Source organism: Crassostrea angulata, chromosome 1 (assembly GCF_025612915.1).
Source record: "Crassostrea angulata isolate pt1a10 chromosome 1, ASM2561291v2, whole genome shotgun sequence".
In the NCBI taxonomy this organism is placed as follows: Eukaryota; Metazoa; Mollusca; class Bivalvia; order Ostreida; family Ostreidae; genus Magallana; species Magallana angulata.
In genome coordinates, this window is record NC_069111.1 from 13,848,411 (window position 1) to 13,870,995 (window position 22,585).

Here is a 22,585-nt window from a genome sequence, read left to right on the forward strand (position 1 = left end):
CAGTTTTAGGTATTTCTTTAATTGAAATGTTCTTGGTTTTGACCACTTCAGATTTTAGTGGTTTCGTGCACTCTACGAAGTCAAAACACGCTTTATTCAAAACAGTATCTTTTTGTTCTATCAAAACATCCAACCTATTAAGGAAAAAGCTGTCAAAAGTGAACAGTGGTCGACGCTGTGGCGGATTGCTATAAGTATTTTTTAAGTACTTATTGTCGTATGTCCCCCCACAATTCGACATATTTGAATTGTCGTCCTTCTAATTCGGTCCGTGACCTCAAAAGCAAAGATGTTGGTTCCGATGTCGTGAAGTTGAACTGAATTAAGCTCTCTAAAACGTACACTAACTAAAGTCCTCACGCATTAGTCAGAGTCGTTAGTACATACTAGTATACATGTTAAACTTGCATATCCCTCATTTTTGACTCGGCACAGAATGGCATTGGTAGGGTTTGGTTCAGTGTTTGTAGTTCTAGGTAAGATTTTTCATAGAGAATCTAAAGAATATATAATTGTAAAAAGTTCATGTTCATGTTTTTTTATTTGAATATCTCCTTTGAAGTTTTGGACAGATAATTATCATCAATACTGATTTTAAAAAAAACAACAAACAATTCACCATTTTTATTTTAACGCTATTTTTCAAAGGCAGTTTTGTAGAATGAATGAAAACGATTTATACAGGAAATAATCAGCGGTTTTTTTCATTGAAAGGATTTCTGACTATCGTATCATCGGTAATTCAGGAAAAGTTGGTGAATATAATTCATAGCCATCAATCTTGGCAGTCGTCTGCAAGACTCTGTGAGCAAACCAACAACAAGCTTGCAACCTTTAAAACTGTGGAGGAATTCCTTGACGTCCAGAGTCAACTTCAAGATTTTACCAACCGCAGCATCGCCACATTTTGGCTCGGGGGCAGGGAAATAAAGTCACTGTGGGTATGGTCTCACGGTAAGTGAATTTTGACCTCTCGTGTAACCTGTCCTACTGTGTCTGCTATATATAACTAAAAGGTACACTTTTTTCACCTTTTGTTTCCTTATCAATCTGTATTATTTTAAAACCGCCTGCTAAACGAACTAACTTGAAGATAAACAGGATATCTGCCATAATTACTTTATACGTGTATATTCAAGAAAAAAATAAATATAAACAATGTATTGAAACCGCCCGTACAATAAAAATATAATTCGATTTTGACGATTTTTTCATTAGATTTAATGTGTCATCATTAACTCCATGCCATATTGATTTTTCATTAAAAAAAACTATGTTTTAGAAATGAAATAAATCCGTCGTCCTTGAGTCAGTGTATTCAAAGTATTTTTTTTTTCCATAAAGGGATGATTTTTGTTTTCAATTATTCCATCCGTTTTTGTTTGGTCGAGGTTTTTTTCTTTATTTCGAATGATAATGGGGGTTTCTTTGGTTTGCTTTTGATGTCGTTATTATGAAAACATTACTATTATGTCTATTTATTGTGCATGGTAAAAAATAAAGACCTGTTTGAATGATTACGCAGACCAGAGGCCGCAGATCGGCAGAACCCGGGGCTGCATGGAGGGATCCCTGCCCCTGGTCGTCTCCAGTGTACTACAGAATAACTTCCCCGAGCTCTGTACGGCCTTCTGTAAGGTCACACTGAAGAGACAATTCGCTGCTCTTCAGGTATTCAATTTTCTCCTTAGTTGTGATTTTTTATTACGTTAGGCTTCGTAAATTTTAACTTTTGATTTCATTTAAAATAAAAGCTCTTGTGTAAGTTTGACGATATTTCTACAAGTACATTTTTTCTGTAAACATGTACACGTACACTGTGCGAGCATGTACTATCCATGTTTTAACTTGTTTACAGTATTTTATATTGATACACGTTATCCTAAACATGCTTTATGTATACATGTACCTTGATATTCTAAGATATGTTATACGTTCATTGCTGATTATAAAACATCACGTCCCACTTTACAATGCAATATCGATTTACATAGGTACAAGTATATGTACTTACAATGAATACAGTATAACAGATAGATAAAAATATTAAACGAAATATTTGCTATTCATAAAAGACTCATTTTTTATGGCTCTGACAGGGTAGCAGGTGCTACTGTCTGTACGACACAGCGAGTCTCAGGGAGACAGAGATACAGGGGTGTAGCACGCCCTGCCCCGGGAACCCGGAGGAGTTCTGTGGGGGGACAAACCGTTCCTCAGTCTTCTCCACATGGGGTGTGTACTGCACAATATTGTACTGCGTGTTATCTAATAAATTCTACTATTTTATTATATTTTTAAAGTAATTTTCTTAAAATGTTTTGTTATAAAGGATAAAGAGGAGAAAAAACTCCATGAAATTGATAATAATGAAACTTATAAAATGTAAATTTAGTAAATACTTGTAGGGCTTATTTGGCCTCTCTTGTACTAGTCCTGACCGTTTGATAATTTGTACTTGAAAATTAAAAAAGGTCTTTATAAGAGTAAAACAATTTTTTTTTGATAGATAAATCATGATATTTACCTCGTAGATTCAGTAGAATGGGGCTACCAAGAACCTTCACTACGAACATACGGGAAGGACTGTGCTCTACTGATGCATTATGGGACAAATTCAGAGTGGTCTACAGAGTACTGCAGACAGAAACACGAATTTATCTGTCATGTTGGTGAGTTGATTTTTTTTTAATATTATAATTCAAAGAATTATAAAACTTTACATAGTATAAAAACATTTTCTTAATGTTGTCAAATCCCATACTTAACGTTAGCATATGGTATTTTCTTTGTTATTGAATCTTTTTGATATTTTATTGGTGAATTTTAGAGCAAAGCGATGTTTGCGACTGGCTCAATCAACCAACGCCTTGTCTGTACGCCGTGTCGAAAAAGATGGATTGGTACTCTGCCAGCCACAAGTGTAATCAGCTACATGGTTACTTAGTGGACCGGGACGCCATACTTCATCGTAATCTGAATCTTTCAAACGTTTATTACTGGACTGGATTGACTAGGACGCGGCAGATTTGGACTGACGGTGAGTTAATGTAGATAAGACCCGGTAGACGGAGCAATAACCATTCTTCGCATTGAATGGGAGCACCGGGGAGTGATAAAAAACGAGGGCATTTTATTGCATGGGATTGTCATAAATTTTGCGTAAAAAGGAGATACTGAGCAATAAATGAAGCTAGTTATTCTTGAAAATTAACAAAATTGATCCTCTCTTCCTGGAGGTCAATGGTTCGAGTGAGGGAGAGGGTGCATCGATTTCCTGATGTGCGAAATTCAAGGCTCAAGCACACCCTCGGAAGCGTAGATAACTTTTTTCTTTAATCAATTAGTAGCAAATTAAGATGTTTGTCGCTAACATGGACAGTACGAATAAGTCTTGTTGAATGATAATCTCTTTACAGGCTTTTGTTATATGAGCAAAGCACCTTAATTGATGCATGCGGAAATCAGTAGATATATTCCGTTTATTTGTTACAGTAGCTTTACAATAGCGGATACTTGCACTAAGTCAAGTTACATAACATGTTAAAAAATTATTCCTCGCTGAGGGACCAAATGTTGTTTCCATTCAGATATGCAACACGAGTCAAATTAGTTGTTAGAACCGCTACCACTCAGGGCTCGTTTCAAAATACCGTCAATATTCTCAGTTGGTGACAGACAGTGCTTCAGTTTGCCACTCATTTAATCCGATCTCCCAGACGCTTTGCTGACATCAAAGTCATTTTTGAAGAATCTGTTCAAACGGTGATTTCTAAGATATTAAATGATTAAATAATCCATCAAAATATCAATGTTTTAGGAATAATCAGTTTTTATAACACTATGCTTAAGCTTCAAACCATTTTGAAGTTTTGGGGGGAAAACTTCTAAAGATTTTCAGCCGGGTTTTGATACAACTTGTATTGGCTTTAGACAGGAAAATTACCTGAATGATACTGTAAATTCTACAAAATACTACACAGAGCAATATCTCATCAAATCTATTGGGTATTTTGCTGGAGAAATTGAGGAAATAATTTTTGGGGTTTCTTATTCAAGTTATCAAGACTAGATTGCACATTTAATTCAATATAGATACACAAAATTCTTTACTGCATAACGAAAAGGTTACCCATTAGAGGGCTCGCTGCGTTAATAGTGGCCTTGTTATAGCTATGTTGCACGGTATATCAGAAAAAGTTCTTTATCTGAAAAAATAACGTGCGGTATTCAATATGTCTGGACAAACTTGTGTTATAGGACCGACGAGATCCAAAAATATTATGCATTTGATGCTTAGGTGAACGTTTTCGCTATTCTGCAGGTTCATATAAGGAAACATATTTGCAGAATTGAACGTTTTCGCTATTCTATAGGTTCATATAAGGAAACATTAACTTGCAAATGTAAATATTAAAATTTGACGAGGTTTATAAGTACTGTGGAATCATTAAATTTCGTGGGGGCCAATTTTCGTCGATTGCTGAAATTTCATTGGTTCGTGGGGACGTAATTTCGTGTATTTTCTTATACCTACAAAGCGAAATATGACTTTATAACCCTAATATTTAATTCGTGGAGGATGTTAATTCGTGGATGAGAGGTACTCACGAATTCCACGAAAATTGAGCCATCAGGAAATTTAATGATTCCACAGTAATGACAAAGCTCAAGGTTGATTGTTTAAATGATGAAGGCATTCATCATAAATTACAGGCGCAGATCCTGCTAATATTTTTAACATGAGTGTAGCTTCTTCTAATTTTGTAGAACTTTTTAAATTTTTAAATGATCACGGTTTTGCAAATCGTAGAGGTACAACCATTTATAACTATATTATGGAATTCATAAACACAAACTGTTTTGAATACCATAAAAATGGACGCTATTCTTTTATTTTTACAGGCTCCACAATCGATTTATCATTAAGGCGCCACATCCCATTCTTATCAATGCAGGAAAAGTTATGCATAGCCTTACAGTACCGACAGAGAGAAGGCTGGGGGTTGGCATCCACGGACTGCAGCAAGAAATACCCAGCGCTGTGTCAACCAGGTAGTGTTTGATTTCACTCCCAGAATGCTATCTGGTACCAACTTCCTAGTATAAACACTTATAGTCTTTAGGTACGCCAAAAGTACAGCAAATACCTAGTAAATCCAATTCTAGGTTCAGCAGTGGCGGCGTTAGGTTTAAAAGGAGAATCTCATTTCTAACACGGTGGCGGACCACGTGATACGCGTATGATCAATTCCACGAAAAAATGGCGATTTTGAGTTGCACCTGAGGGAAAATTTGAACGGTAAGTAACACTTTCCTGTATGTTTTTAATCGTTTTATCTTCACCAAAGTGTAATAATTTCAGCAATGGATACTTTGTTATTCTCAGAATATCGTAGTTTTGCGCGTACTGCTAGAACATTCGTGCACAATCTCCGGCTCGATCAACATTTCACGGGATAGTATCCACGATCATAACTTGACTGACAATTTATTTCCAATTCAATCAAATTCAAGGTGTTTAAAAACGTGAAAAGGACACATACTTTACCCTCTTTGGAGTGGAGATGCTTAATATACTTAGAATTTGAATGCATGATATGAAAAACACGTACAAAGTTAGTTTGTTTAATATGATCAGTAACCACGATACGAAATGGTAAAGATCAGTTCCACGATCGATAAAAAATATATGTCAGAATTGTGCTTGTTTATATATTTTGAAGGTTACAATGGATTATAGACTCTGCAAATTTTTTGGAAAAGAATTCAAGAGTAGATCTGCTTTTAAAATATGATCATGAAAAGGGACACGTAGAGAAGGCACCACACATGTGTTGCTCCAAGAGGTTTTACAGCAAAGCTAATCTTAAAAGACCTAGATTAGAATATTTTGTGCCGGTATTTGACTTAAAACATTGAAATAATGTGTACACCTATGTAAATCTAATTTTTATTACGAAGTAAGTGCGGTTTTTTTTTATTACAGAGTCGTCAGTTTGTTCTCTTATTAATGAGAGAGAGAGAGAGAGAGAGAGAGAGAGAGAGAGAATTTAGTTCTAGCGAGAGAGTTTAGGTGTGGGCACAGCGCTGGCGTTGCTATCCTACTGAATGTCGTTTGGGACATTTCATAATAATTTATGGATAAATATTAAACGTTTATATCTATCATTCATTCTATAATAATATGTGTTTTCTTTTAAACTTCACAGATGTGCAGTGCATGATGAAGAAAAAACATTTGCAAGTGATTACTGTGGAAAGAGTTTGCAATAAAAGCAAATTTGAATCGACACATGAAAAGCCATGGAGACCCCCAGTTTACATGTGAAATTTGTTGGCTGTGGCCAAGAAAAAAAAACAGGAGCAAAAGCATATGACAACCCATACTGGCGAAAAAATTCACAGATGCCCTTGTGGTAGATCGTTTAGGCATCAAACAAACTTATATCGACATAAAAGAATGTGCAAATCAGTCTGAATTTGACATTTTGTTCTTTTATTGATCGGAATATAAGCTCTTCATTAAAATAAATGGAGATGTAAACTTTCGTTATAACTTGCAATTAGATTTTTAAACGCGAGAAAATAATATCCGCGTAAAATCGCGATAAGCACATCTTGTGGATTTTAAAATCTCTCTTTAAATTTGTGTACAAATGTAAACTACTTGGAATATGAAAAAATTCCGCATTCGCGATTTAACATACTCGCGATTTGATGCTAACCCGTAGAATCGCGGAATTAAGTACTCGCGTAAAATAAGGAAACTACAGTATTCACATACAGATTTTACCTGTTCTTCAATGGTATTCTACAATAAAGTTTGTAGCAATTTATTATAGACTCATATTTTACAATAGATGAATTTGTGCAATTTTATACATGCAATATGAAATTACAATAATCCCATTTTGACAGTCGGTAAGATTTTGGTTTATCACAACGTGCTTTTTCACAGCGAACACCCAGAGATCCCTTCTGTAACGAATTTCGTTCTCATAACTGATCCCACCTTACTTTCCACAAACGCGTTTCCGAAGTTGTGTATCAAAATGATGATCTCTGAAATCAAAGTGAAACTATTTAAAAAAAAAAAAAGAAACCTGAAGTTTAATTTAAGATATGACACTATTAGACTGTTATTATACATGAAATAAAATAACAACGGTTTTTATCATTTAAAAAATACGGTGAATCTTGAAGAAAATGGTCTAAATATCAAATTGATTATCGCAAAAAACTATGACTTTTAGAATCTGTGATAACTGAGATACCTACCTGAATATAGTATCTGTTGGCATTTCATGCAAATTGTTTCTACTGGGGTCTTGAATCTACAGAGTCAGTATCGTCAACCAAATTGTAGATTGTAGCCCTCTTAGTAGGATAAGAACATTTCTTGAAAGGTATGCTAGATAAATTATTCAAAAAGATAAAACACAAGTGCGTATTGTGTCACCGAAAAAGAAAATGCTACTCTCAGGATAATCGATATTGATATTTCAAGCTTACCTTTCTGGATCTAATCGTATATGAACTTGTACTATTGTATTTCCGATGGCCAAACTCTTGACAAGAAACTGTTCCCTGTCCTCTCATATCATTCATGGTCAGCTCAAAGCAAAATATTTTCCCAACCATACTGCAAAAATGCTCTAACATTGAAAGTACCTCCATGACAAAAAAAATACAGCCATGTTTTTGCATTTATACTGGAAACTATAATTGCTTCCCACAACTAACATGCGTATGTCCGCCACTGCCCTTTTTAGGTCTATTTAATGATAGGTTTGACTTCTTTCTCATTTCGGGGTCTGAAAAAGAAAAACGTTCATTTTTTTTTTAATCGACCGTGGAACTAATCTTTACTATTTCGTATCGTGGTTACTGGTCATATTAAACAAACTAACTTTGTACGTGTTTTTCATATCATGCATTCAAATTCTAAGTATATTGAGCATCTCCACTCCAAAGAGGGTAAAGTATGTGTCCTTTTCACGTTATTAAACACCTTGAATTTGATTGAATTGGAAATAAATTGTCAGTCAAGTTATGATCGTGGATACTATCCCGTGAAATGTTGATCGAGCCGGAGATTGTGCACGAATGTTCTAGCAGTACGCGCAAAACTACGATATTCTGAGAATAACAAAGTATCCATTGCTGAAATTATTATACTTTGGTGAAGGTAAAACGATTAAAAACATACAGGAAAGTGTTACTTACCGTTCAAATTTTCCCTCAGGTGCAACTCAAAATCGCCATTTTTTCGTGGAATTGATCATACGCGTATCACGTGGTCCGCCACCGTGTCTAAGACATCTCTTAAAACAATTGCAAGAGGCTTTTTTCCACATTGTTTCGGTTTCTTTGTAAATGTATGTCCATGATAAGGGTATTTTATACGTTTGATACTTTGATTAATTTTTGTTTAATTGAGAAAAGCATTGACGAAGTTTAAACAATCAATTTAGACAGGAAGTATGCCATTGAAGATATACAGGAGATCGGCCCACCTAATGGACCTGCCTTCTTCAACAACGATAGCCACACTACACATGTGAAGACCACCACAGAGACATTGACAACGAGTGACAGTGAAACACTCTATATGAAGGCAAATTGTAAATAACTCGTACATACCTTCATTCGATTACGTTATGTCTTTTCAATTAACAGTTTAGAAAATTTTTATTTTAATTATATTCACTCATTTTACTTTTAAAAGAGGTATTTATTTATTAGCTATTATTAATAATAAATAATAATGTAATCTATAATTTATTTTGTTCTAGTGATGTATTGGATACTTATCCCCACAGTTTCCATGGTTCTCTTGTTTCTTTTCGTTCTGTTCGTTGGTGTTTACGTTAAAAGATCAAAGTAAGTTGTCAAAAAGAATACCCAGTAATGTGCATTTTTCTTAATTCAAATATTGGTATGTTAGACTTAGTTCTCGACAAATGAAAATAGCTAGAATATGCAATGCATATATAGTACTTTTGAAAATAAAAACTCGCGATCGGGATATTGTCGAGTTTGTAATAGAGTTATCTCTCTTGTCTGGAATAGCTTCACTTTATTTTAGTATTAGAGAATGCTTCACTAAGGTTCATGTATTTCAATTGTTCAATGTATGTATGAATGTCAGTTGTCATGTAACAATCGAGATACAGTGCTCACAATGGTTACAATCTAATTCTTTCTGACGTGCAAGTATATTTTATTAACCAAACACATCTTAACCATTTCAGAAAAACTAAAACAACAAAGGAGAAAGTCATCGAACCATTTTATTACATACTAGAGAAGCAAAAACCTCGGCCGCACAGTGGGGTTTACAATCATATATTCATGGAGAATCAGTATATTCTAAACTACAGCCATCTTCACTTTAACGGAACCCTAAAACAGATGGTGCAGGACAGTACAGCCATAACGACGGCGGAGGAAAACAGTGACATTCATCCAAATTACTACGACACTATGAACTGTAAATTACACCAATACGACAGGGTGTCACGTGGTAAAGTGAAGGTATACTGTGTGCAGGGACTATATGAGACTGTCATGTGAAGTTGACATTGTTCATTCCTCTTTTATAATTATCGCGTTGTGAAATGGAAGACTGCTTAAATGATATGTTGGTTTTACAGGTTGATGAGTGTTTTAACTGGATTTTTTTATTTTTAATATCTATGAAATGTAATCAACAAGAAAAGTCTTTCTTATATTCTACTTTATTCTTAGTTTTTACCTTATTTGTATGAATATATTTTGATTAAAAAAAAAAATAAACACATTTTGTACCTTACAACAACAAATTCAGACACACCGCTTTGAACGACCAATAAATTATTACAAACTTGAGGTAGATTAAAATGATTGGATGTAATTTAACGCTAGGATTGTCCAATCAGATTGCAGATCTCTAAATACAGTTCGTCTCGCACCGTGTCGAGTGTATGGACATCGTCTACTACAAACACGTGGGTGTGGTCTGGGACAGTGGCCATCATGTTGAGTTCTGTCACGTCCACGCTCCCAAAACCTGATGTAACAATCAAAATGAGTTAAACATGTATCAGTTTATTTACGTAACACTAAATATTCATAGTTTAACAAACACACAGAAAGATATCTAATCGCTTCAGATGTGCGTGTAAAAAGTACAGTCGCTATGCTTAGAGAATACTAAATTATTTCTCTCAACATGAATAAATATCTCTTGCAAAAGACAAACATTTTTTGGTAGAGATTTAAATAGCAGTATAAAATAGGGCAAATATATGTAGTATATATTTAACATAATAAATAGTTTCGGGCTTGATATTTGTTGTTTCAATGCATTTCAAATAGTAATGATCATGCCGAACAGGATTTACCAGTATATATGGGGTATTTGCAGTTTGTTTTGAAAATAGAATCTAGAATTAACTACTGTTGCAATAGATAGTTTGTTAATTTTAAAATATTATATAAGGACTATGTTATTTTATTCTATAAAAAGAATGATATGTATAGAGTATGAATATTATGTTCTTGTTGTATATTAAAATTATGCAACAATTTCTTCGTGCAGTTATATTTAGAGCATACAATGTACACAAAGAAATATGTCAACTTGCACGAATTTTCGTGCTCTTTTCGCTATACCCACGTACTTACCGATGGAGAATATTTCTATTCCTTTCAGTTTGACCTTCATGATGATATCTTCCAGTTTATAGGGATTAGTTGACTGGCCGTCCGTCATTATGACACCTGCAGAAATATGTCTTTTGTTCATTTAACGCATAAAACTGTCATGAAAACGATAAAAAAGTTCGACGATACTACATGTACATGTATCTCGGTCGGAATACTGTAACACATTTCTGAATATATAACAAACAAAATAACTGACATGGACATAGGGTCTCAAAATTTTCAATTTATAATTCTGACTTTACCAACGCGAGGCACAGTGCTAGGTCGAGTAGATGTAGAGAATCCTTGATTGAGCAAAACCTCGAACGCCTTGTGGGTATACGTATTCCCAAGCGAGAAATCAATGTTTAACAACGCATTTAGCAAGCTGGACTTGTCGTTGTAAGATGAAAGTCCAAACTCCAACTGCGCATCTGTACTGAAGGAGATGACCCCGACCCGCACATCCCGGGGACCTTGACCTATATTGAAGCCGTCCACAAATCTGGCGATGAAGGACAACTCTTTGTCGAAATTGGCGACGCTGCCGAGGCTGGAAGATTTGTCTACCATGAAGATGACGTCAGCTGGTTTGTTGTTGCAAGCTGTTGGTGAATGGTTGTAATTCAATCAATTAAGCGCCAAAACGTTTTGCCTTATCGTTTTTCTTGATAATTTCAGAAAATACAGTGCAATCATTTGATATATGTTGAAAGTTTTTAATATGCTTAACAAACTGTGATGAATAACCTTAATATTTACCATTTTAAATTTAATATCATAATTATGATATTACTTTAGAACCATTTTAACAAGATTTTGGACTTTTGTAAGGATGTAACTATCTTTTTCATCAAACCAAGTTAATTAGATCGATATGACGCTGGTTTCGAGTGATTTATACACCGATCGCGTAGTGTTGGCTCAAAAGCCAGACAAATCTTGTTGATTTCAAGAGCCATGACTGAGTGGCCAATAACGAAATAGACAGGCCTACGTCACATTGTTGTGAGGCACAACTACCCAAAGTCCAAGCTCTTGTTAAAATGGTTCATTATTTTACAGTGCTTATTCTTTGATTGCCATGGCATTGAACTTGCTGTCACTAGTTAACACGAACACGGTGCAAACATGTGTCATTAATCTAGCGTCAAACAAAATAACCATTCTTATAAAGAGTAGTGCAAATTGTGTATCTGTAACAGTTTGCTTTCGGATATGCTTATTAAAAAGTTGAAGTTACTAAATCATGAGTACCATCGACTGCATAATTATTAGCAAATAGTCAATACGTGTGTATGATAATGACGTGTTTTGTGTCGTTAACACAATTATTGCATTTCTTTCTAGCAAGTTATAACAACCACAAATTATAACACAATATTAATCAACATAGATATTGCAAAGCACAGACTGCAACTAGTACATAAGTCCATCCGTATACTACTACCTACGCTGTCGCAAGGAACCTGGAATTATAGACAGTTAGTGTACAGTTTACGAGATAAAAACAAACTAGAAACCAACAAAACATAATGAGTGTTAGTTGAAATATAATAATAGTGATAAGAGATTGTATTTTTTAAAGAAGAATAATTGGATCTGTTTTAACAATAAGGAAGGAGAGAATAAGTCTTGTTGTCAAGTATGTTTTAACATTTACGAGTTATATATTTCAGCATGTCAAACATATTCTTTGTATTGATTTCGAGAAAATGTACATATGGCATTATAAGGACTGATTTTGTTTAGGATTTCAATAACTTAAATTGTAGTCCTCTGTAAGAGAGAGAGAGAGAGAGAGAGAGAGAGAGAGAGAGAGACTAGGGCTATTAATTACTCACTTGCACACACATTGTTTAAGAGTATTTTGAACAACCTAGAGGACTCCAAATCGTCAATGTCGCCTACACGAAGGTAATTTTTGGAGCCACTTGATATCCCGACCATTTCCACGTGATCAACGCGGTGCCCCACCCCTATTCCAAACACCTCCACCCCGTGGAATTTCAGTTGATTGGCTTCTTGTCTCGTCAGGGTTTTCCCCATTAGAAAGCTATAAGGATCAAAGCTACCTGTCAAAAGTTCCAATTATAATGAATATTTCAGCGAACGCTGCAATTTTAGATAGACTCATCCGATTTCATTGAAGATCATCTTCTAGGATACACAAAAGATAAAGGAGAAAAAGAACAAATTTGGTTGTTGTAGAAGTAACAATAATACTAATTTATAAATAATTTACTGAATTTATATCAACGCTGAATAAGTTATTTTATGTGTGTTATTTTCCTCACCTGGATTGGTCTCTCCATCTGTAAGAATAACCGCCAAATTTTTAAAACTTGGCCTATCGCCAGCTTCTGGAACAAACACCTCCCGCCTGGCTTGCTCAAGCGCTCGGTAAATAGTTGTGCTCATTCCATCGGTATAAGGAATGTTTCTGATGCCTTGCAGAACATCAGCTTTGGTATTGTATCTATTGAAGTCAAACTCCAGTCTGCTGCCAGCGCTGAAAGTTATGACAGCTACTTTGGTCCTGTTTGTGCCAATTTCGTAACCTTCGAGGACCCTTTCCACAAACTGGAGCTCCTTTTGGTACGCCCGCAGACCTAGACTTCTAGACGTGTCAATAAGGAAAACCAAATCAGCGTCCTTCGTACACTCTGTGAAAGGTAAACAGGAACCTTATTCATTCGCACTGTTTCCAGATTAATATGAAGCAAATAAACATATATTTCGAATCAGTGTATGTTTTCAATTCTCCTTTTTTGATTTTTGATATGTTTAAAAACTCGGTTTGAATTTGCATTACAATTGCTCACTATTAGAAATATTGTTTTATATTACCTGTACTTGTAGATTCGGTGAGATTGAAGATAAACTGGGACTTTGTTCTTCCTGTAACATGTTGATAAATGTGAACAAAATTCATCTAAAATTTGTCATTCTTTGATACTTATTTGAATGATGAAATATATAAATGTTTCTTTGAAACATTTCTATTCTTATCTTTAAAACTGTCGCTAACGCGGGTTATGTATTTTTTCTGCAATGTCTATACCTTTATACCCCGCATGAAATATTATGTATATAGTTTGCGCTTTTTTTGGGGGGGGGGGGGTTGTTACTTTCTGTAGCAATTTTTATAAAACCATACTACTAATCTAATGTTTGTACATTATCATTTTAAAATTGTGTGACGTATCTAATATGGGTCTAAAAGAATTTACTGTATATAGCATTATAAAGAAAAATATTATTTTTGAAAAGAAAAAATGTATTCTAAGCATTTGTCGCTAATGATTCAGGAACGTGAACACAAAGTTCTGCATACTTGTACAAAGAGCTATTTCTTCGATATCAATTAATGAGTTTGAAGTCTGAATTCCTAAACTTTCGAAATTGTTACATTTGCTATCCTATCTCCGTACGGTCTTTCCAAGCAATCTTTAAAACCAACACTTTAGGATTACAGCACTTAGAAGTGTAAACTTTTCGGCTAACTGGTCCTCATTTATGCAATGTTTAAAGTAGTGATTGTCAAACATGGTATTGTTGTTTTGTCAACAAGGTAATATGTATTGCCACTGTGAATAGCTCTTGAGATCCAATAGACTTTTTTTGTAACAATCCTTGTTCACGAGGGCTCGATGGTCATTTTTAGACTGTATTGATCTCCTTTAAGAGAAGAGCTCTATATAAAAATATAGAAAAATACTCATATTTAAAAGCTAAAATATATAGAAAATACCCAAATTTAAAAGGCAAAAGATGGCTTTTTAAAATCTAAATTAAAGTTTGAATCATATCTTGATAATTCACTCAGATCTGATTGTTAATTTTCAGACCATCCAGACTCTTAAAGTACCGATAGCTTGTTTGTATATTAAGATTAGATATAATGGTTAATACAACTCTTTTTAAAGCAAACACTTACTATCCTACCCTTTTCGAGACGGTTTTTTTGGTTATAGTAAAATAAATAAAATAAATAAAATAAAAATATATAATATTTTTGGCAACACATTCACATTGTTTATATTCCTTAAACAAAATTTTCGTGCGATTTTTTTTAAAATAAAGACTCTAAAGAAGTGACTGAAGTCCGAGGTAAATTTAACTAAATAATATTTTACTCTGTAAAAATAAGATGTATTAATTCAACAATTCAATATTGGGAATAAGGCTGACTCAGTTAAGTTGAACGATCAATTATCAATTAATGTAAAAATAAGTCAATTTTTCTGGAATATTGTGTGGTTTATCATCGGCCATAAAGATGATATCCTTTTGAGAAACAAAATCAAAGCATTTTGAATAATTGATCTTAATGCGATTATTCAGCATACGTGGCCTTTTTTTTTGGAAATAACACCCTTGCGTTCTATCATTAGCTATGATAGTTAATCTAATATATTTGAGAGATAACATGCTTCATAATCCAGTCATTACGGATATGCAAACAGAAATTAGCATTATGATGAATTACACTCATCAATTTAATGCACTAAATACTTTTATATTAATATCAAAAGACAAAAGAAACATTCTCCAAATGTGCACAATAATACTGCAATATGCAAAGAAAATATAAAAGTTTGATATTAAATTGAAAGTGTGAACTCAACTGAGAAAAAATGAAAAAAAAAACAAATATCTTACCTATGTAAAGCAAAATCTATAAAATAAGATAAAATGAAAAATGATACTTTAGAGTTAAGCATAATACTCAAAGGAAATATGCTTCGTTTATTTTACAAAATTATGCATGCTAAGCATTTTATACTTTAACTCTCAATATATTGTAAAATTAAAATCATTCAGTATGTTTCATAAAGTTTTTCTTGACCTCTTGTTTACTTACCCAAGATAAAATGTAGAAGTATTTCTTAATGATCTCCATAATTGAGCACACCCAGCGCTGTGTAAGTTGATTAGCGTACGTTTACTTATTCAGGACAAAGTGATAACATCATAGCTGTGACTATTTAGTATACAAGAGACCCCATTTTTAAAAGACGCTAGATTATCTTAATTTAAACTTGAACGTCGACTCTTGCTCCGTTATGCGCACTTACAGTTGTAAACGGATTCACTCGAGAAATCGGATAGAGGAAAACTATTCCATGAATGAATTGAAGAATTCGGTCGGTTTAACTAACATCAGAGCCATAATTGTCCAAAAAATTAGATTTGGATCATATTAATATCAAGTGGTTGGAAATAATGCCTTCATTTTTTTAAAGAAAGAATAGAAATCAAAGGAAATCTTTTTAATGGCCTTATTAGTAGTAGTGTGAAAACGATTTAGATTAATTCAATTAAATAAATCCGTCTTAATCTTAAACTGACCAAAGAAATACAAATACATGAATCTTAAACAAAGGTCCAAAGTACTATGATGTAATGAAAATTTTGATAGCAATTACTTAAGATTATAGCTCTTCTGTGAAAATAAAATTGATGGTGGATAGGGAAGGGCTGTAATTTTATTTCTAATTTTAGATATGAAAGTTGCATGTACATACAAGTATGAATAATCCATTAATGTAATTGCTGAATAAATTGAACTAATCTAATTTGGGTTTTTTCACTAGATCATATAAGCTGTCAGTGCTCTGAATGACTATCGGAAAAATATGTACATACAAATCATAATTTTCCTATTGTTTCCTTTCGATGTGTACCGGTATCTACCTTAATACCAGGCGCCATTTATATAAAAATCCGTACCCGTGACATGTTTTCTAAGCTTATAAATGTTACATGATTGTATGTTCCATGAACTTTACAGACCTAGTATTTAGTGTCAAGCCTGCAATACACCATGAGAGGTTTTGTTGATTAATTAATAAATCGAACACAATATTTAAATGTTATGAAAGAAAAATCAAAGCTGGGAATGCCCAAATGCTGGAGTTGTCATTTTAGTTTCTAGTTTTCCATTTTATCAAGGATTAGTAGAATGGAAGGTATTTTTGGTTTTGTTTATATTAATATTTTCTTTCAAAAAAAAAACAACTTGTTCGGCTGATAATTTTTTTTAAGTGTAAACTCGATTCAAGAGTTCTAAAAGCTTCCCTTAATCCAATGAATTGACTGGCACGACTCTCGCGAGACTTCGCTTAATCGCTTGGCTCTGACATAATCATTTCGGATACACAAGTCATGTTTGATCGACGGATTATCGGGACAATACTAGCATCTTGGATTATCGTCTTTTAAACATTCACTAATGGAGGTTACATATAGTTATCTGGTGTATTTATTTTCGGTTAAAATTAGATATTTGACTCCTGAACATAAAAGACCGATACTTTCATGAAGTCTGAAAAATCCCAAACAAAATAAGTTCGTATATCTAACACAAAGAAAGAAAGAGACAATTGAAGTTGTATATGAGCAAACTTGTTGTTGACATTAATAAGTTGCATGTCAACATTAATAATTTTCATGTAAACATATTTATCCCGCATGTCAACATAAATAAGTAGCATCTAGCATGCTGGAAGTCACATATAGGCAATATCTGATTTTTTTAAATTTTTAAATAATTTTGATTAGATTGCAATTTTCTTGCATGTCAACATATCATGTTGGCATGTCAACATATTTATCTCGCATGACGATATATTTGACAGAAAAATAAGTTGCATACAAGGGGCAAAAGTATGCCACCATAGTAAACACTAAAAATAAAAAAAGAAGATAAATTTTGGTCAAAATCGTGACTATGGCCGTTTAAAGGGGCATGGTCACGATTTTGGTCAAAAATTGTTTTTCCGATTTTAATGTTTACAATGCTTCAGTATGGCGTTTTTGATAGGTAACCAAAATTTTAGTGTCATTTGTTGAATTATAAGCAAGTAACAGAGCTTACAATTCTTTGCTTTGTACACAAAACTTTTATTTATATTTTGAAGTTAAAATTCCAGTTTTAGATCTAAAACAAATCTGTTGAACCTTCAGAACTGTTTATCTATGCTTCAAATAAATAATAAGATACACAAATCAGATTGAAAAATATTTTTAGTGGTATAAACAGAAACAGGGCACGAACCTTGTTTACATGACAAAGAACTGCGAGCCCTGTATCTTGCTCTTATAACTCTACGACTGACTCTAATTGCAACAAAAATCGTGAACAATGTCATGTCCCTTTAAAATGATTATTATAAATGATGCAATATCAAAATCGTAATTTTTTTCCCCATATCAATAAGCACACGTATTTACACAGTTTTATTAATACGATTGTAGTAGAATTCATGCTTGCCTTTTCTGAATTTCAAAATGTGAATTCCTTTCTTGGTACTCTTGTTCTGTATCTGCAGCAACTTTGTTGCTTTTGAATTTTTTTTTATCAGGTTTAGTATATGATTTTATTAGAGAAGGGATCGGTGCACCTATTATGATTAGCACTTTCTTCTAAATTTAACTTTTTTTCAATATCATTTTAGTATGTAGCTGATATCAATATTTCTCTAAAAAGAACTTGTCTTTTGAAGATAAAAAATATCTTCTCTTCTCAATTTCATTTTTTAATATTACAAATTGAAAATATGCATGGTATAAATGTCATGAAAATTAATGAAATATGTTTTTAATGGGTTTTTTAAATTCTTCTAACATCCATTGCATGACATGAGAAACTACAAATGTTTAAAATCAAAGAACATCAGAAGTCGCAGTTTTAACAAATGTTTACATAGTAATAAAACAGATTTAACAATAGAAGTTCTTGGACAGAACACTTTAAAACTCCCTCTATAATTTTTATGCTTAGAAAGTTGCACTCTAGCACCATCGGGCTCAATTATATAATGAAAATGGGGCATCACTTTAAACAAACTACACTACATAGTAAAATAAAAAAATATACCTGTATTTCTTTGCACAAAGATTTTTTTAATTAAGGATGTTGTTTACTCTGGGTTTCAGTAGTCAAATTTTGATTGTTATAAAGTTCAGTGTCATGAGTATAATTTTTTATAAACACAAAACGTATTTATAATAAAATTAATTTATTATTGACATAACATTTGATAGATTTACTACGTTATGGATTAGCCTCAAACAAGGCTTATAGCAAATCAGAAGAAATTCGGACTTAATTTTTCGAACTTTGGTTCCATTATAACAATTTTGGCAGCATCATAATATCAAAAGTTCAGATTTTATTTGTTATTCAGTAAAATTTTGCATATTTCTTTTGGTTTTACCCCACTTATTTTTTAGGATAATCGTATGGCGCGCAATGCAAAAGTAATAAAAATTTTTATTAAACAATGAAAAAAACACCAATCTCCAAATTTGGTCATTGACCTCATGTAAATTTTATGCTAGTAGAATAAGGTCAATATAAGTAATTAAGGACTATAAATATTTCAGTCCTAGTGTTATCATTATTCAGTTTTTTTGTTAAATTAAATAAAAACTGGGTATATATTTGAAAACTGATAAAGGAAATTAATCATATTTCTAAAAACTAGACTTTGACCCTTGCATGCACGGGTTGACATTGCACACCGGACAATTACGAAACAGGTACATCGATACACCTTATTAATGACATTTACATTACAAAGCTTTAAGACCCTAATAATGCTATTAATTTCACTACACTTTCCTTAGTTTGAATAATCTAACTGTGTCTCGGGAAAGGCCCTCACCACAGTTAGAATGCCTCCCTTATACCCGTAATGTAGCAGAAAATTGCAGAATCGCTCCGGAACGATTTTGGAGAAAGTTAATGAAGTTGCCTTGAAAATAACAGTCAAATTCCTCACAACAAACCTTTTTGAGACTGCAAATACCTTTCAACTAAAAATTTTAATCTATAGAATGGAAGAAATCAACACCTTTTCACCAACGTACGTATTTTCTATGTAAAACTGGGTCCATAGGACATTATTCCTTTTTACGATAAAACATATTCTATCTTCACTCTCCTTACAAATATAATGTAACTTTTTTACATGTAATCAAATATTTTTTGTCATCACGAAGACAAAAGTAAGTATTTAGTTGAAATGTATATTTGTTATTTTATACTTTCTCTCATAAGAAATCATTAATATATATGAACAGAATATATAGCAAAAGTCCAATGAAAATTTACCCGTATTTGTATTATCATTTCTGAGTTTATTCATGCAGATGTGAAATTGCGGAAACATAAACAAAAGATACCGTTGGCGTGAATGTATTGCGCAAGCGCAAGATTGTAAAATCCAAAACATCTAGGTGATTTCCGAGATTTTTTGAGGAATTTTCGTTGATTATTAATTAGCAAAGCTTAACTGAGAAAAAATCAACACAAATTGGTACTCTTCAAGTACCAATGATGTTTAAAATAAATTAAACAAAAGACAGTATTCTTCCGATTTCTCGGTATAAAAGACCAAAAATTCGAGTCTATTATTTTAATATAGTAGTATAGATTGAAACTGAAAACCTATTTGTGCCTATTAATAGCTTCTCTGACATTCATAAAGTGTATTTCATTTTATTAGGACTGAAGTAATTCGTAATATTTCACAGTCAATTGTCAATAAAGTCTCAATAATGGGGTAAAATTTTGAGGGATTCTTTTAACATACAAATTTAAAGACAGTGTTTCATTATCAGCAATGGATTTTTTTTTCATTCTGAGTAAGCGTCATCTTTAACTCAAATGCTTGCAAGAGTAGAGAACGTCTAACATTGTTCCATTAAAATTACTAGTATAGTATGATATGATATATACATGTATGAGTAAGAAAGATATTTAAAGCAACAGTTGCAATAGAATTTGATTGTCAATGTTTTTATTTTAACATGCATTCTGAGAGCATTGCATAAGCAATACACGTCCCCTACCGGTTTGTAGAAATTTGTGAAAACAATGCACTGTTATGCAGAATATCATTTCTTACCGTCTCAACAGACCAACCCGATAACGAACCCGATTGTAATAATACATAAAACCCTGTCGATTAAATTTACAACACAATGCTTGACACTATTTTACAGAACTTATTTGTTTGTTAGAAACAATAAAAGGAATGGTCCAAGAAATGCACGATATTATTACTGACAACATACTTTCCTTGTTTATTTGATACACACCGAGCCCGATAACGAACCTGAACATTAAAAAATTGGAATATAAAAAAATTAATTTTCTCGAAAATATGTCAACCAGACGCTACAAAAGTGTAAACTTGATCTGTAGTTTAACATTTTGAAGCTGTTCAGCAAATTTCATATTATTCCTCAAACGCATAAAGAAAAAAGGGTGGAAAACTGAAGTGGGACTGACAGACGGGCGGACAGACAGACAGACGGACGGACTGACGGACGCAGAGGAAAGCTATAGTCCCCTCCGGTGAAAACCGGTAGGGGACTAATAAAACACAAAATATATTTATTTTTTTGAAAGAATTTCAAAGGTGTCCATATTATTTTGCGCATATTATTTTGCACAGAAAGTGCTACCTTAAATCGCATTTATATCGAACATGTGTCTCGTTCATACAGAGTGCATAACGTCTGCATTGCATTTTTGTTTGAAAATCCTTTCGGCACTACATCCAACAGAGTAGATGAATGATAGTAAATCCATGAAAGTAACAACGTAACATCGTTTCCATCGGCTTCTACAAAAACACAACGTTTCTAAAATCCATACGATCATTGACATTGCTCGATCTGCCACAGAGTGTGGTTTGCGCATGTGCGATGTAATAAAAACACAGGAAACAGTCTACATTTAAGGAGGATTTTTAAGATATAAATGACTGGATTTTAGTCTTATTTCGTCGTTTATTGGATATTCCTTGCCAGTGCAGTAGTTTTCGTATTATTTTTGTTCAAAACGCGTTTCTACGAGTCTTTATGTCCAATATAACGTGTTCGGGTGAATGAAAAACCTGAATGATGTGAAGCATGAGTAGTGCTATCGGCGTTATAAAAGGGGTGTGTAGCGATGAGCAGAACAACAAAAATCGACGACTTATATGGCGGTAGTCTGAGATAAAAGGGAAATAATGCGTATTTATGAATTCATGTCAGCTTAAAACCTCACAGTTTCTTTTGTTCCGATCAGCGTAATCACACCACATCTGGTTGTGCCATTTTTTGAATAAAAAAATAATTATTGATAGACATACGAAACTAGTAGCAAAAATCAAACAGCAGAGAAATATCAACCTTCGTTTTAACTGCGATCAGTTTCGTGAAAAAGCTACTGAAAGAAACCCTTAAGGCACAGAGGCGCTCGGTGCACAGGTAAAGAAGATGAATGAACACATTTTGTCTATAAATCGTGTACATGTACATGAAAAGAACCAACATGGATTTATACACTGCGTATTGTTTTAAAAACAGCAAAATCAAATACAATACATATTTCAAATTTCTGACACCAAAACAATCGCAAAGACGAGATACTGACTCCGTTTTCTTAAGTACTTGTCCTTGCTTAAAGAACGTGGGGGAAAAAGCCGAGGCATAAACCCACTTAAGTTCATTTGAAAAACCCACAATTTTAATTTTTTTTCTTACAAATACTACATGTACTTTTGTTATATTTATTAAGCATATGTAACAATTTGCATTCAGTATTGCCAAAACCTTCAAAAATTGACTTTAAATCTAATTGATATTAAGACATCAAAATATGTATTTGCTAATTGAGCAACAAAATGCTAATGAAATCGGATGTTCAGACTGTAGTTTTTTATAGAGTTGGTCATACCATTTTTTTTTAGAACGTATACTGATAAAACATGTAGATGTTTATCTTTATCAATTTTCAAAAAATGGTACCAAGACCCACTCTATGGTAAAAAGCAAGTTTTCCTCCTTCAATTTTGAAGATGATCATTATATGGCAAAGACCGAATTA

General features: G+C 33.2%; 2 protein-coding genes across 3 annotated transcripts; one reads left to right on the forward strand and one right to left on the reverse strand.

Moving 5' to 3' along the window:
• Window positions 1-339: 339 nt before the first annotated feature.
• Window positions 340-9,585, forward strand: LOC128164954 (uncharacterized). Its single transcript, XM_052829076.1, has 10 exons — window positions 340-476; window positions 715-954; window positions 1,526-1,671; window positions 2,100-2,235; window positions 2,535-2,672; window positions 2,831-3,040; window positions 4,906-5,055; window positions 8,478-8,627; window positions 8,799-8,886; window positions 9,258-9,585. The coding sequence occupies exons 1-10, from the start codon at window positions 437-439 to the stop codon at window positions 9,577-9,579; spliced, it is 1,620 nt and encodes a 539-aa protein (XP_052685036.1). The 5' UTR covers window positions 340-436; the 3' UTR covers window positions 9,580-9,585.
• A 310-nt stretch (window positions 9,586-9,895) lies between these two features.
• LOC128164959 (collagen alpha-1(XII) chain-like) lies at window positions 9,896-15,789 on the reverse strand. 2 transcript variants are annotated; one of them, XM_052829089.1, is made up of 9 exons: window positions 15,560-15,789; window positions 15,358-15,373; window positions 13,543-13,593; window positions 12,990-13,358; window positions 12,537-12,767; window positions 12,147-12,161; window positions 10,956-11,297; window positions 10,672-10,767; window positions 9,896-10,054 (listed from the first exon to the last, which is right to left on the reverse strand). In XM_052829089.1, exons 1-9 carry the CDS (start codon window positions 15,596-15,598, stop codon window positions 9,906-9,908), a joined length of 1,308 nt encoding a protein of 435 aa, XP_052685049.1. In that variant the 5' UTR covers window positions 15,599-15,789; the 3' UTR covers window positions 9,896-9,905. The 2 variants fall into 2 exon arrangements, with proteins under 2 accessions (XP_052685049.1, XP_052685057.1); XM_052829097.1 differs by lacking the exon at window positions 12,147-12,161 and having other exon boundaries at window positions 15,560-15,786.
• Between the last annotated feature and the right edge of the window lie 6,796 nt (window positions 15,790-22,585).

What these genes read in the sequence shown, in the direction of transcription:
- LOC128164954 (XM_052829076.1), top strand. Translation starts at nt 437, where the DNA reads ATGGCATTGGTAGGGTTTGGTTCAGTGTTTGTAGTTCTAG. An exon ending in GACAATTCGCTGCTCTTCAG is followed by an intron (nt 1,672 to 2,099) that starts GTATTCAATTTT and finishes TGGCTCTGACAG; the next exon opens with GGTAGCAGGTGCTACTGTCT. An exon ending in GCGGCAGATTTGGACTGACG is followed by an intron (nt 3,041 to 4,905) that starts GTGAGTTAATGT and finishes TTATTTTTACAG; the next exon opens with GCTCCACAATCGATTTATCA.
- LOC128164959 (XM_052829089.1), bottom strand. Translation starts at nt 15,598, where the DNA reads ATGGAGATCATTAAGAAATACTTCTACATTTTATCTTGG. An exon ending in CACCGAATCTACAAGTACAG is followed by an intron (nt 13,359 to 13,542) that starts GTAATATAAAAC and finishes TACCTTTCACAG; the next exon opens with AGTGTACGAAGGACGCTGAT. An exon ending in AATAGAAATATTCTCCATCG is followed by an intron (nt 10,055 to 10,671) that starts GTAAGTACGTGG and finishes TTGTTACATCAG; the next exon opens with GTTTTGGGAGCGTGGACGTG.